Source organism: Kryptolebias marmoratus, linkage group LG3 (assembly GCF_001649575.2).
Source record: "Kryptolebias marmoratus isolate JLee-2015 linkage group LG3, ASM164957v2, whole genome shotgun sequence".
Taxonomy (NCBI): domain Eukaryota; kingdom Metazoa; phylum Chordata; class Actinopteri; order Cyprinodontiformes; family Rivulidae; genus Kryptolebias; species Kryptolebias marmoratus.
Genome location: NC_051432.1, coordinates 22,674,976 through 22,690,243, shown reverse-complemented (window position 1 = coordinate 22,690,243; position 15,268 = coordinate 22,674,976). Strand labels below are relative to the sequence as shown.

The 15,268-nt window shown below is 36.9% G+C and overlaps 1 protein-coding gene across 1 annotated transcript in view; it reads left to right on the top strand.

The window, feature by feature from the left end:
- Positions 1–15,268, top strand: part of LOC108241457 (complement C3) — a gene marked incomplete in the record, with an annotated part of 58,614 nt that overhangs the window by 20,222 nt on the left and 23,124 nt on the right. Inside the window, 3 exon segments of the mRNA XM_037974723.1 lie at positions 13,431–13,493; positions 14,503–14,584; positions 14,672–14,720. Coding sequence (XP_037830651.1) covers positions 13,431–13,493; positions 14,503–14,584; positions 14,672–14,720 — 194 coding nt within the window.

Genomic DNA, 15,268 nt, shown 5'->3' with positions numbered 1-15,268 from the left:
CTCCCAGGGCAGCGGCCCTCGAGGCCTGGAGTTTGACACCCCTGATGTAGAGGAACCATACACAGCCAAAACAGCTTGGCACTTCTTCCTCATGCTGCTCACCAGCTTGGTCAACCAGCATTTGTTGCAAGTCCGTCAGTGTGGTTGAGTTGGTCACTCTGGAACAAACAGCACACTCAAACTGAGGGGCTGAGGTCAAGGCTGCAGGCAGGCCATTCAATCCTCTCCACTCTCTAAAACTGGAGGTAGTCCCTGATAAACCCTGCTCTCTATGGGTCAACATTGTTGTCTTGGAGGATAGATTTCAGTCCCAATCTGTGGAGCTATGAAATTTCCTCACTGACAATCAGGCACCAATCCAGTATCTGATTGTCACCTGGGGTACCAGCTTCTGGTCTCTACTGCTCTCTTTAAGATGTTGTAAACCTTTTGCTCTGAAATCTGATTTTTGAGTTTTCTTTAGCTTTTGTAATGAAATCACAACGTTCTTAATTGATCATTGACTTGAATATGTGTGTGTTTGTGCAGTCCTGGACAGTGGAAAGTGGTGGCAAAGTTCCAAAGCAACCCACAGCAGAGCTATTCTGCAGAGTTTGAAGTCAAAGAATACGGTAAGTCTTTCAGTATCAGGTCTACTATTTGTCATTCACTTACCTTTCACCTCATAGAACACACAATAAAAGGTTTTTTGGCTGTTTTTCTTTTTTAGTGCTTCCTAGTTTTGAGGTTAAATTGTTATCTGAGAAGCCCTTCTTCTATGTGGACAGTGAGGAGCTTACCATCAACATCAAAGCTACGTACGTGGAGGTTTTTTTATTCCCTGCAACATAAAATAAAGAGTATTGTCTACTCTGGTCAGATTTGTTGCTGTTATGGTGTGGCCTTAAAATATCCATGTCTTTTGGTCATAGTTATCTGTTTGGAAAAGAAGTTTATGGGACGGCCTATGTGGTGTTTGGAATTATGGAAAATAGCGTGAAGAAGAGTCTTCCTCACTCTTTGTCACGAGTGCCGGTGAGGACTCACACAGTGTTACTAATCCAGTCCAAATGTAGTAAAAATGTAACATGTCCATTCAAATTCAGGCCAACCATTCTTTATGTTGTTGTTTTAGGTCCAAAATGGAGACGGACAGGTCACGCTGAAAAGGGAACAGATCACTCAGACGTTTCCAGATATCAATGCGCTTGTGGGCAACTCCATATATGTGGCTGTCAGTGTGCTGACAGAGAGCGGTAAGAGACAGATTGTTTGGTTTTGCCAGGGTAATATGATAATTCTTAAATGAATTGTGGTTATTTAGTGTATTCAAAAGTAACATTATAGTCATTTAGCTCTAAAAGTTTAAAGAAACCAAAAGGTTAAAAAGAAAAAATGATATAAAAAAAATATATATATATTTTTTTTTTATATCATTTTAGTTCAACTTCATGTCTTTTTGTTCATCAGCTTTATTATAATTAAACATACATTGGAATAAACTATCTTTTTTTTTTGCAGATAACTATTAATAAAGTGTAAGTTAAAAAGCATTGGGCAGTGTTTGGACTTAATCTTGTGTATAGTCCGGCTGTTCCTAATTCAGTTAAGCATTATCTTGGTCTTTTTGTATTTTTTACTGCCACATTAGCTTTTATTGTCCTTAGTTTTTGTTTAATAAATACAACGTTCTTTTTGAACACCTCATGCAGTCTGGATCCCTGGTTCATTTTTCTGTTACAGGAGCTGAAATGGTAGAGGCAGAAAAAAGAGGCATCCAGATTGTCAAATCCCCCTACAGAATCACTTTCACAAAAACTCCCAAATATTTCAAACCAGGGATGTCCTTTAATGTTGCGGTAAATAACCAAAGTTGTTTCATGTGGTATGTCAGTAAAAAATGACACTTTACTAAGTCTGGAGAAATACAGTTTAATTCAGACCAGACTGAATAGTCTATGTAGGTTTTATAAACCTTTTTACCACCATCAGTTTTGCATTACATGATTATTTGTGTGAAATTCTATAAATGCAAACAGCAGCAGTAGTCTGACTCATTTTCCATGATATAACGGCAGGTTGAAGTGGTGAATCCTGATGACAGTCCAGCTGGAGGTATTCCAGTGGTGGTCAATCCTGGTGCAGTGACGGCCATCACGGCAGAAAATGGCATAGCGATTCTTCCCGTCAACACACAAGCAACGGATGCCACTTTGCGAATTAGTGTGAGCAGTCTGAAACACCCAAAGCCTAACTTGTGTTCCATCTGAACAGATGCAACACAAGAAACTTTGACAATCACTGTAAGCAAGTTCAAACAAAGAAAGAGTAAATAATAATAATAATAATAATAAACTGTTACGGAAATAATATCAACAGCAATAAGACAAGGATAAAGTTTTGCTTTGAAAAATTCTACTTGTCCATCCATCTATCCACTTATTTGTACATCCATTTCTATAAGCTTATGTGTGTCTTTGCTTTTAATTACAGGCAAGGACAAATGATCCTCAGATTTTAAATGAAAGACAAGCATCAGCCATTATGACAGCTACCCCATATACTACCAGCAGCAAGAGTTACATCCACATTGGTAAATAATGTTCTGCATAACACCATATAGTCAGAAACGTTGTGTTAACATAGAACAGGAACAGAAGTCAAGCAGTTGATCTTTCGACACTTGCTTTAACTTTTCAATTTGTAGGCATTGATACAGCTGAGGTGAAAGTAGGAGACAATCTGATTGTTTACCTCATCCTAAATCAGCAGCCAACCCAACCCAAGGACATCACATACTTGGTGAGAGATGTTTGCTTTTCTCCTCTGAACGGTGCAAGTTAAAATACACATGTATTAATATGCAGCTCTGTGTCCTCAGATCACAAGCAGAGGCCAGCTGGTGAAGTCTGAGCGTTACCAAACAAAAGGACAAACACTTATTTCCCTCATACTTACAGTCACCAAAGAGATGTTGCCATCATTCCGCATCTTAGCCTACTACCATCCAACTGATAATGAAGTGGTGTCAGACTCAGTTTGGGTGGATGTAAAAGACTCCTGCATGGGATCAGTGAGACACACAACATTCAATTAGCAACATTAAAAACAAGACACACAGATGTTAACCATGTATGGGACATATTTACAATTTATTTCTTGGTTTTTCTTCACACATAGTTGACTTTGGAATCAGCAAGACAGGTTCCCTCCTATGAGCCTCGCAAGATGTTCAGTCTGAGAGTCACAGGAGATCCAGGTGCCACAGTGGGACTGGTTGCAGTGGACAAAGGCGTCTATGTTCTAAACAATAAGAACCGTCTTACCCAGAAAAAAGTAATTTCTACAATGGTTATTCATTTTTATATAGGTTAGGATTATTTAGAATAATTAAGAACAATAACAATGTCATGTCTTGTAACCCTAAGCCTGGTCTGTTTACTTTGCTGCCCTCCAGATGTGGGACATTGTGGAAAAGTATGACACCGGCTGCACACCTGGTGGTGGAAGCAACAGTATGAATGTGTTCTTTGATGCTGGACTGCTGTTTGAGTCCAATACCGCCTCAGGAACTCCCTACAGACAAGGTGATAATCTTTCATCTTCTTGTATAGTTATATATAGTATAGTATAGTTATATATATTTTATATATTTCATAATGACCTAAAATGTGGGGTGGTAATGGTTGAGAGTGATCTTCAAAACAAACTTTAAGCACTAACATAATGTGTAAGATTTTTTCTGAAAACCTTCCCATTTATTTATTGAAGTCAACCTTGTCAGAATGTTAGCAAAATGTCTCTTGAACCACTGGCTGGATTTTAATTAAACTTTTACAGAAGATTAATTGGATATACTGTACATCTATAGTTGAATAATACATCTACTCTACTTTTAGAGTGAACCCATTGCAAGTTTGCTACTACAACCACCTGACCTTAGCAAACCCAGAAATAGTTATAACTGAGTTAAATTGATACATATTAAGCTAAAGGTTGATATGGTCAAAGCTGTGAAGCACCCTCAATGTATACTCTGACCACTAACACATCTTGCAAGGTTTTCCAGTATTGCATAAGATTGCACAAAAAGTCATATACATAGTTTGAGGAAAACATTTATAACTCTGTCTCTTTTCAACATAGAACAATGTTAAGTCTTTAATTTTTTTAGTCTTTTATGTACATGTGGATGCAATTTAAGTTTTAAAAGACTAGACATTTTTGACCACAGGTTTTTTGAAAGTCTAATTTCTGTTACATTTCAGAGTTGAAATGTAAAGCAACATCCAGACGTAAGCGAGCCACAACAATAATGGAAGTGAGAACTACTCTGGGTAAGAAAACCAACAAATATACAAATATTAGTTCATTTATCCATGTTTCATAGATTTTATATGTTTTGTCAGGTTGTACATTATTAGAAAATCAAACAAAAAAATCTATTTCATACCTGTGACATGGCTTGGACAGAACATTCTTTTAAAATTAACTTAAAAGATTTTAGTTTTTGTGTGTATGTCTCTCATTTGATTATTTCATGCACAAACTCGCTTTCTTTTTAGTGAGTCAGTATAATAATGAATAGCAGCATAAATGTTATTTACCGATAGAATGAATGAAATCTGACTTTTATACCCGTGTTAGCAGAGAACAGAGTATATTTTGGATGGTCATTGATGCCTTTCGGAACTGCTGCAATAAAAGGCAAAGCCAGATAGTTAAAAAGAACGAAGAAAACCTTGAATAAGATTGCAGTCAGAAACAAAAAGATCACAGGAAGCATTTACATGATACCAAATGAAATATTGTTACTGTATGTATTACCATTTTAGATGAGGAGGATGACAGTTACACGGACAGCAATTACATATATTCTCGAACCTACTTTTCTGAGAGTTGGCTGTGGTCAGACATCATTCTACCACCTTGTGCTCAAGCCAACTGGTGAGCTTGTACAAGCTTTTAAACCCCCTGTCAGTTCATTTTATTTCTTAATTTGTGGCCATCTGAAGCTGCTTCTGCTTCAAAAGTTGCACTTTTCTGTGTTTCAGTCACTCCACATCACTGGTGAGAAATGTTCCCTTGCCAAACTCAATCACAACCTGGCAGTTCACCGGCATCAGCCTGTCAAAAACGCTTGGTGAGGAGTAACTAACTACAGTTTGTGTTTTTGTTGCTCTTATCCCATCACTTAAAGGCTTATTCTCTTTCATTGTTGCATCATTTTTGTGTGGTCTCTCATCTTCAAGGACTCTGTGTCGGTGAACCATTGGAGGTAATCGTCCGTAAGGAATTCTTCATTGATCTCCAGCTGCCTTATTCTGCTGTCAGAGGAGAACAGCTAGAAATCAAAGCAATCCTTCACAACTACAGCCCAGATACCATCACTGTAAGTCATTAACAAGTAAATTTTACACTGAAACTCAAACTAAGGGAGAAAACGTATTAATGCAGTTTTATTTGTGTAATGGCATGGTTCCCTTTTAATCTTTTGATTGTTCTCAAGACCAAAGAAATTGAACAATTGTATTTTTTATTATTATTTCTGGATAACCACTAATGATTATTCTAACAATTTAGGATTATGACTATTTGGGCACAGCAGTACAGTGGCACCAGAAGCTGCAGTTAGACTAGAGTTGAAAATTGCGTCCTTTGTACGAGACGGTCTTGTCAGAACCATAAGTTAAACTAATGATACAGTCTCTACAAAATAACTAAACTATCACTTTAACATTCAGACACCTGGTGATTTGTAATGAGTGTTAATAAAAACATTCCTGTTCAAACTTTAATGGTTGCTAATTTCACCGAGACTTGGTTTCCCAATATAACTTAAAAAACACTTAAAAAAACCACTGCCATGCATTGAATAATCGGCTGATGTATAAATGTAGCAGGTCTACTGACATAAAGAGAGTGTAATTACTGTTTGAAAATAAAGAAATTAGGCAGCACCGCGGCACACTGGTTAGATCTGTCACTTCGTAGTGAGAAGGTTGCAGGATTCCCTACCGGCCTGGGGCCCTTCTGGGTGGAGTTTGGGTCCTGTTACTTTCCACCTCTAGTTGTGAGTGTGTGTATAGATTATGGTTTGTCTTTATGTGGCTCTGTGATGGACAAGTGATCTGTCCGCAGTATACCCCTTCGCTCGCCTTTTGGCCACTGGAAATGGGCACCATTTTCTAGTGATCCTGAGTGGGTAAAAATGGGGAAAATAGACGGATGGAAAGATCCTCGTGTTTTTTAGAAATGTCTCTTTCTTTGTCTTGTTTCCAAGGTTCGTGTTGAACTGATAGAGGAAGAGAATGTTTGTAGCGCAGCTTCCAAACATGGAAGGTACCTTCAGGAAGTCCGTGTTGGGGCCCTTACCACGCGATCAGTGCCCTTCGTCATTATTCCCACGAAGGAAGGAGAACGCAGCATTGAGGTCAAAGCAGCTGTTAAGGACTCATATCTCAGTGACGGAGTTAAGAAGAAGCTGTGGGTGGTGGTAAGAGATCAACTATATGAATGCTTTTTAGCACATCCACAAAAGGATTGTTCTCATCTGAATCCACTATTATTTTTATTTACCTACAGATATTAAAGAAAGATATTTGAGCTTTTTTTCTTATATACATTATGTATGACTTTTTAAAAACAGAGCCCCTTTTGTTAAAATCAATTTGAAGAATTAAGAGAGAACTAGCAGAACATCCCAGGTCTTTTGCTAAATAAAACATTTTTGAAATAAATTTTCCCCACAACGAACCGGTACAGAGTACTCAATACTGCAGAAGCTACACTGATCCGTCTGTCCGTCTCACATTCTATTCTTCTCTCACTCGTGAACAAGACCAAACTTCTCCTCTTGAGGCAGCACCTCATTCCCAACCTGGAGAGAGTAGTCTACCCTTTTCCAGCTGAGGACCATGGCCTCAGATTTGGAGGAGCTGATCCTTATCCCAGTTGCTTTACACTCAACCGCTAACAGCTCCATTGAGAGTCTGAGATTACAGCACAATGTCGCCAATAGGACCACATTATCTGCAAATAGCAGAGACGGAATCCTGAGGCCAACAAACTGGACCCCTTCAACCCTCTGGCTCCACTGAGAAATTTTGTCCATAAAAGTCGTGAACAGAATGACAATGGGCAGCCTTGGTGAAGTCCAACTGTCACCCTGATAAGGTCCGATTTACTGCCAGCTATACGAACCACAATATATACAAACAGTGGGTTTGTATAGGGACCAAATGGCCCGTAGTAACGGACCCCCAATCCCATACTCGCCATGATGTTTTAAAGTGCGTCAACAAAGATGATATTTTATAATTATTTTGATTATCCAGAATTATTTTTTAAAAATATGTTTAATGTTTGTCCCAACGTTTTTCAGCCTGAAGGTGTACTGGTTCAGTCTACTCTGACTGTAATTGTAGATCCAACTACTAAAGGCGACAGTATGTTTACACACCAATGATGCATTGTAGTCTTTCAATAATAAGATTGTTTTTATAACCTACCAACTGACCCAAAATGTTTTTTTCCTTTTAGATGGCAAGCAAGTGGTAACTTTGAACAGTAACATTTCCAGGGCTGATTTGGTACCAAATTCACCAACAAGCACACTGGTGTCTGTGACAGGTGAGACATGCTGTTAAATCTGGGAGACTTATGTAATACCTGGACAATAAACTCTGCTTTGGCATTGTTTTAATTTGAAATTTGTCTGATGGTATCATTGTGCATTTAATGATTTGTTGGTTTAATATATCAACTTTGTCCCCTGTGTCTCCCTACTTGCAGGGAGAGAACAAGTTTCCGGATTGGTGGAAAACACGATCAGTGGAAAGTCGATGGGTACATTGATTCGAGCATCTGGAGGCTGTGGAGAGCAGAACATGATCCACACGACCCTGCCTGTTATTGCAACCACATATTTGGACAAAACCAACCAGTGGGAAACTGTGGGCTTCCAAAACCGTAGTGAAGCCATCCAGCACATAAAAAATGGTATTCTCACATACATGAAAACAGAGATAGAGCTCATTTTATAGAAATTCTCTAAAGGACTTTGACTGGGTAGGAAAAAATAATTGAATTTCATTCTTTAAAAAGGTTGTGTTTTTTGCTATGTCAAGGCTACAAGCATCAGTTGCAGTACCGTAAAAATGATGGGTCTTTTTCTGTGTGGCCTCATCGTCCAAGTAGCAGCTGGTAACGCACTGAAACATTCACTGAATTATAACCATCTTAACTTTTACACATGCAAAAGCAGATTTTAAATAGAAATTAATAAAACTTATCTGCTACATCATCTCTTCTCTTCCTCCAGGCTGACAGCATATGTTGCCAGAGTGTTTGCTATTGCTTACAATTTGGTGGCAGTGGAAAGTGACCATATCTGTGGTGCTGTGAAGTATCTGATCCTCAATGCTCAGCAGCCTGATGGCATGTTCAGGGAAGTTGGAACTGTATACCGTAAAGAGATGATGGTGAGTGCACCAGTGCATACATTATTTATCTTTATCTCTAATAAAATACATAGTAATAAAACTGATGATGATCTGCCTTAGATAAAATAATGTGTAGCTTTTTAGTCATGATGACCCTGTTTGACATCATGTCTTTGACTTGTTGGTATTGTGTGTCGATGTTTAGGGTGATGTGCATGGCAAAGATTCAGATGCCTCCATGACAGCCTTCTGCCTCATTACCATGCAAGAATCACGTACAATATGTGCTGAATCTCTTAGTGTGAGTACTTACCTGTGAAGGTTGTTTTCCTCTTCTCTCCTCACTAAAAAAAAAAAAATTCACTAGCTTGAATTTTAATAATACACAAAAATTAACAATTACTTCAATCTGTTAGAAATACAGGGGTATAATCACAAACAGAAGGAAAGAACTGTTATAGAAAATATTACCTCCCATTGCTGCACGTCTTCATCTGCAGTTAGCACACATAGTTGGAGAAGGCATGTCACCTTACGTCCACTCTCACTGGCTGAAGGTTTGGCTTTTGGTATGAACAAAATTAGCCAAATAAGCAGCAAATCAAGTGGGTGTGGTTCAGCACATGTCAATCACTTACCCTGTGGTGGATTTTCAGAAATAGTGGTGTACTTAATAATTAAACAAGAGAATGGTCTTCATGTGGCCTTTATTAGATGTTATTGCAGGCCACAAGTTGAACAGAGTACAAAGCATCTGCAGAAGATTTGGGCACGAAAATCACAACACAAGAAATGTATATTTGGCCAATGGCCCATAATTTGGATCCACTTATTAACCAGCTTCCTTTCACCATTGGTGGTCGAAGCATGCACAGATCCCACAAGCAATCAACTGACACAGTCTTCATGACACAAGTTTGCATGCTTACCCAGGGACAAAGAGACCTTAGGATCCAGTAATTAAAATGAAACACTCTTATCTGCAAGTAGTCATGACACATTTAAATTCACAAACGTAAAATGTTCTTTCAGTAACATAATGATTATGACCTTCAGCCATGAAATATTATTTGGATACAGTAATAGAATATATTTTTTCTTCCACAAAGTCCATAAATATGAATAAAATCTTGTTCTGTCCCTTCTGGGCATCCTATATTTTTTATTGTAAATGTGAAGGTGGATTTAAATCATTTATACCAGCTGTCCCTGATCCAAGCATTGCACAAGATCTTTGCTGAAAGCTTTGGCATTAACTTTTATAGCTAGTGCTGTATGGCTGTTGCTAATAGATGAATAGGGATGGATGGATTTTAGTAAACTGTTCAGAAAATGATCACTGAATGTACATCCAGGCTATAGCTGATTAACTTTTAGGGTCAACACAGTTCATGATCCCCACCACAGCTAATCATTTTTAAAAACATTAAAATGACACTATCTAATTTTTAAAGATATTGAGTATGGTTGAGGAAAGTAATCATTACCGACACATACTACAAGCACTAACACGTCACAAGAGATGGCACTTTACATTATGCTGAAGAATTTACCAAATTGGTCATAACTATGTTATTTCTTAACATGAGATAATCTGAGTTTAAAACTCTGGCTTGAAAGTTGGTGGGCAATGTGAAATCCCTGGAGGGAATGATAGGCCTTTAAGTTTACACTGTAATGATGACATTGTACCAAAGCATTATGTTGTTGGTGCAACTTGTGTTGTGTAAATAAATAAGAACAGTGCAGCTCAAAAAATGAAAACATCTTTACAGTACTGAAATTGGATATACTGCATATAAAAAACCTTTAATATACATTTTGTCTTCACACTGGTGATTGTCCAGTAACCTATATTCTCTCTTTATTTGTTCAGCAACTTCCATCCAGTATCGACAAATCAATCAGCTACCTGGAGAGCCGTCTTCCCACTCTCACCAACTCTTATGCCGTTGCCATAACATCCTATGCCCTGGCCAATGAAAACAAGCTGAACCGCGTGATCCTCTACAATTTTGTTTCTCCTGGTATTTTTATTACACATTTTGAAATATTTATTACCATGTACTGTAAATTTCTGCTCACGCCAGACTGAACCGTTAAGAATGACAAATAAATTTTGTCTTTGTATATTGCATGAGCATGATAAACATGCAAAAAGAAAAATCAAAATTCTAATTTGAATGAATGTTTCAGGGCAACTAGAAAAAGTGTCATTTACAAATGGTATTTCGGACAACAGATCATGTAAGTTTTTCACTCTGAAAATACATACTGTAACTTTTGTCTGAAAAGATTTTGTTTTTTTTGACAAATGGATTTACTTGCATACCAAACAGCAGACTCTCCAGTATCAGTAAAGCAAAGTAGTTTTGCTTTACTCAATCTTGTAATGTAAGTGAGCTTCTTAAAATGCCCTTTTATTTTATTTTCTTGATCAAATATTAGTTTCCTCTGTCAAGTAGGTTATGTTTTCAGTAGCGTCTGTCTATGCAGAGGATTACTCAAAAAGTTATAAACGGATTTTAATGGAATTATCAGGCAATGTCAAATATAGTACAAGAAACAAGTGATTAAACTTTGATGGTGATCTGGTCAAAGGTCAGGGTCATAGATCAGCCCATCCTCTAACTCTGCAGCTGTAAAACAGGAATTTTAAACTGCACAGCTGGACACCTCTTGGGTCAAGGTTGATCCCTGTTGATTTCAAGGTGACAGGGTCAAAGGTCAACATTATAGATGATGCTCTAACTATGCAACAGTGTGGTGTGGGAATGTCAAACTGCACAGCTGGACATAACATTGGTCAAGGATTATGCATGTTGATTTCAAGGTCACAGGGTCAAAGGTCAAGGTCACAGGTGACCCCTTTGTCACCTCTGCCAAGGAAGTTATTTTTTCAGTTTGAGATCACATAGAAATTAAAAATGAACAGATTTGAATGAAATTTTCAAGAAACGTTAGGGTAGAAACAAATTAATAAAAACAAATTGCCTAAATTTGAAGGTGATCATGATCCGAATTGCACTATTTTTTTATCGACATTATGGCCTTGTTGGAGGTGCTTTTAGATATTAGTAGTGAAAATAAAATTAAACTAAACTTGCTTGACGTGTTTGAGACTATAAAAAGTTAATAATCCTTGTCTTCCAGAGTTATCCCACTGGCCTGTTGCTAAAGGAAACATGTTTACACTAGAGGCGACAGCTTACGCTCTTCTGGCTCTGGTCAGGGCTAAGGTGAGTTTGTTTTATAAGCAGATCACACACATCATTCATGTTACATCACCTAAAGATAAAAGTTGGAAAACCTTTCCTGGAGTACTTCAGAAGCAGTGTTTAACTATTAATTTTTCTTTGAAAAACACATTCACCATTATCAAATATAAAAACATTTCTACATATAGGTTTGAGTCATGTTAAACTCTTTTTAAACCCTATTGAAAGCCTTAAAAGTGAAACAGACAAAGAGAGGTAAAGAAGCTGTAACTTTGGGTCAATTTGACCCAAAGGCTATGTGAGGGTTAAGGTTATGTGGGGTAGACATGGGCAGTCAGTGTTTTACCTGCATGGGAGAGTCACACTAACAGTTAGCTAATGATGACCCATTCACAAGTAGACATTTGCTTTGTGAAACACCAAAAGATTTTAAAGCACTTTGAGCACAGACCTTTCATTGAGGAGTCTAGGCAACTTCAACTGAGCGCCCAAAAAAGCAAAAAATCTAAACTTTGAATAAAAATTATTTGATGTTTTTACATCTTTAAGTCTTTTCAGTCAGATAGTTCTTTGCATAGTGACTATTTTGTAAATCAATCAACATTGATGGTGCTAACCATAGTACATGAAATTAATGCAACAACACAAAGTGAGTTTTCAAACTTAGATTGTTTAAAAAGCTGTCAAGTGCAAGGAAGACACTGACTGTTTATAAATACTCAAGAAAACTGCCCCACATTAAAAAAAACACCTGTTGTTTTAACATTTTCTGTAAAATTAATCAAATTAAGAGATCAATAAATATATAACATTCTTTAAAAACAAAGAAACAAAAGAAAAACCCACCAGGCTCACCTTTTTTTTTTTTCTTTTTGACGTGGGTGGTTCCACTTTCACTTCAAGCTCAGTTCCTCTACCAGAGGCCTTGGAGCTTGAGGGTTCTTCTCAGTATCTTAGCTGTTCCTAGGACTGTGCTCTTCTGGACAGAGATCCCTGAGGTTGTTCCTGGGATCTGTTGGAGCCACTCTTCCAGTTTGGGGGTCACAGCACCAAGTTCTCCAATGACCACTGGCACCATTGAGGCCTTGACTCTCCACAACTGTATTTCCTTTTTCAGCCCTTGGTATTTCTCTAGCCTCTCGTGCTCTTTCTTGATATTACAATCGCTTGGGATTGCTACAACTATCATGTTTATCACCCATCACAGATGAGAGCAGATCTATCAAACTATCTGTCTGTGTGTCTATCTAAATTTCATTGCAAGCTCCAGTGATCAGTCAAACAAAGGTTCAATTCTTTTCTTTCATTATAGGCGTTTGAAGATGCAAGGCCTGTTGTCAGATGGTTTAATGAACAACATTTTGTTGGTGGAACCTTTGGATCAACTCAGGTAACACAATATGTTCTTCTAAAGCAAAGCTCTTCAATTCCTTTTAGTGAAAGCTTACTCCTTTTTTGGGGGGTTGAGGTGGGAGAGTCATCTGGTTTTCTCCCACTTTTTGCCTTTTGTTTCTAACTTATTTCTCTCCAGGCTACTATAATGGTGTACCAAGCTCTGTCAGAGTACTGGACCAACGCTAAAAAACCAGACTATGATCTAAACGTGATGATCTTGTTCCCAGGCAGATCAAGGCCTGACATATACAACTTTAATAGGAAAAATCAGCATACCACAAGAACATCTAAAGTAAAATAAAACCTGTTCTTCATACATACAGCTCTGCCTTTACATATAAATTTCATTTGAACTTATCCATGCATTTTTGTGCACATATTTGAATTCCAACAGATTGATGACATAAACCAGGATGTGAAAGTGACCGCCACAGGAATAGGAGAAGCAACAGTGAAAGTAAGCAATTTTTATTTTTTATATTATCGTATTTTTCATTTATTTATAGCCCCTTTTTGACACAGTCAAGTTTGCATATTTTTTATTTTTCTAGTACACAAATGTTTTATTTAGATTTTTAAAAAATATATTAAGTGCATTCAGTAATTTACAAATTAGAAAAAGGTCTTATCCTTTCAAATAGGACTTTAAATTTAAAGTTCATCTAAAAGCTGAAAAAAAAAGTTTTCACTAAAGACAACCACTTCCACTTATGAAAGGATTTCAGATTTCAGAAAGCTCTTATATATTTTAAGGTTCTTAAAAAAATTATTTTTTTGTTTTTGTTTGTTTGATACACTTTACATTTGATCGAGTTACAGTTGTTCTTAAAAAGTGCATTGAAGATTAATGATGCTTTTTCAAACAGCAGGAGTTTTTTTTAGTTGAGATTCAAATCAGATGAATAAATGACAAAAAAAAAGTTTTTAAAAAGTATATTTTAACACCTCTGAGGTCTGGATTGCTTTTGCTGAGTTATAGTACTGATTAAAAGGTATGTATTTATATTCTAACCTATAATGTAAAAATCTATGGGAATATTTTCTTTTCTTGAGGTGCATTTATATGCAAATTATAAAAAAAGGAGGGTAATTTCATTCACAGTCAGGCTTTGGCAGATGAAGTGTAATCATATTTTTGGTAAATAAAACAGAATTTAGGAGTGTGTTTTATCATACACACACTTTCAGTCTTTTTTCCCTATACTCGTTGTCTTACTGAGGCTAACAGCAGGTATTCTGTAGGTAAACTTAAACTAACAAAATGTTTTAAAAAATCACAATTTCATATAATTTTCCCAAAATAATATAAATTAATCATTATTGTTTTAATTTAAAGTCAACTTGTATTTTTTTTTCAGAATTGAATCAGTTGTTTTACAGAAAAAAAAAGATAACATTTGTCCTAAACATTTTCTTCTTGACAACAACTTCTACCACAAGAATAATAATTCTACTTTATCTGACAGATGGTGTCGCTGTACTATGCTTTTCCTAAACAAAAGGAAAGTGACTGCCAGAAGTTTAATATGTCAGTTGATTTAATCCCAGGTAATTTAATTATTTGTCTTTATTGTTATTCTTCCTGTTTACTTTGTCTAAATGATCTTATTCTCATCAAATGCATTGCTTCTCCAGAAACATTAACTGAGTATGAAAAGATATACAAGCTGAAAATAGAGATTTTGTAAGTACTTTACACTACACTCTGGCTTCTGTAAAAAACAATTGTTTGTTTGTGCGTGTTAATTTGTCTGTATTGTCATCCATTTATCTCATGAACCACTGGACAGATTTTATTGAAACTTTTAAGTACAGTAAATACAGTGTTACGTCCCAGCTCGGCCATAGGAGTAAAGACGTGACATTTAAGACTCCCAGACTCTTTTAGGTGGTGAAAAGGAAAAGAGTTTATTCTTGCTGAGCTTAAAGAATTGGGTGAAAAGTAAAGTTACAATAAACATAAACTTCAAACAAGTGGGTAGCACATGAAAGAAAAATGTCCCTCACTAACAAAGTCTAAGTAAGGGCTGAAAACCAAACAAAGCACAGAAGTACCAGACAACAAGCAAACCCAAGATACTTCTAAAACACAAAGTCACAACACGTTAAACTATCTAGTCTAACAAAGCGACAAAGCTGAAATCAGAGGCACACAGTCAGCAACAAGGCGCACTGTTCAAACAAAGGAACAGCCGCCCTGGGGAAAGGAAGTGAGGGTTTAAATATGGCAAG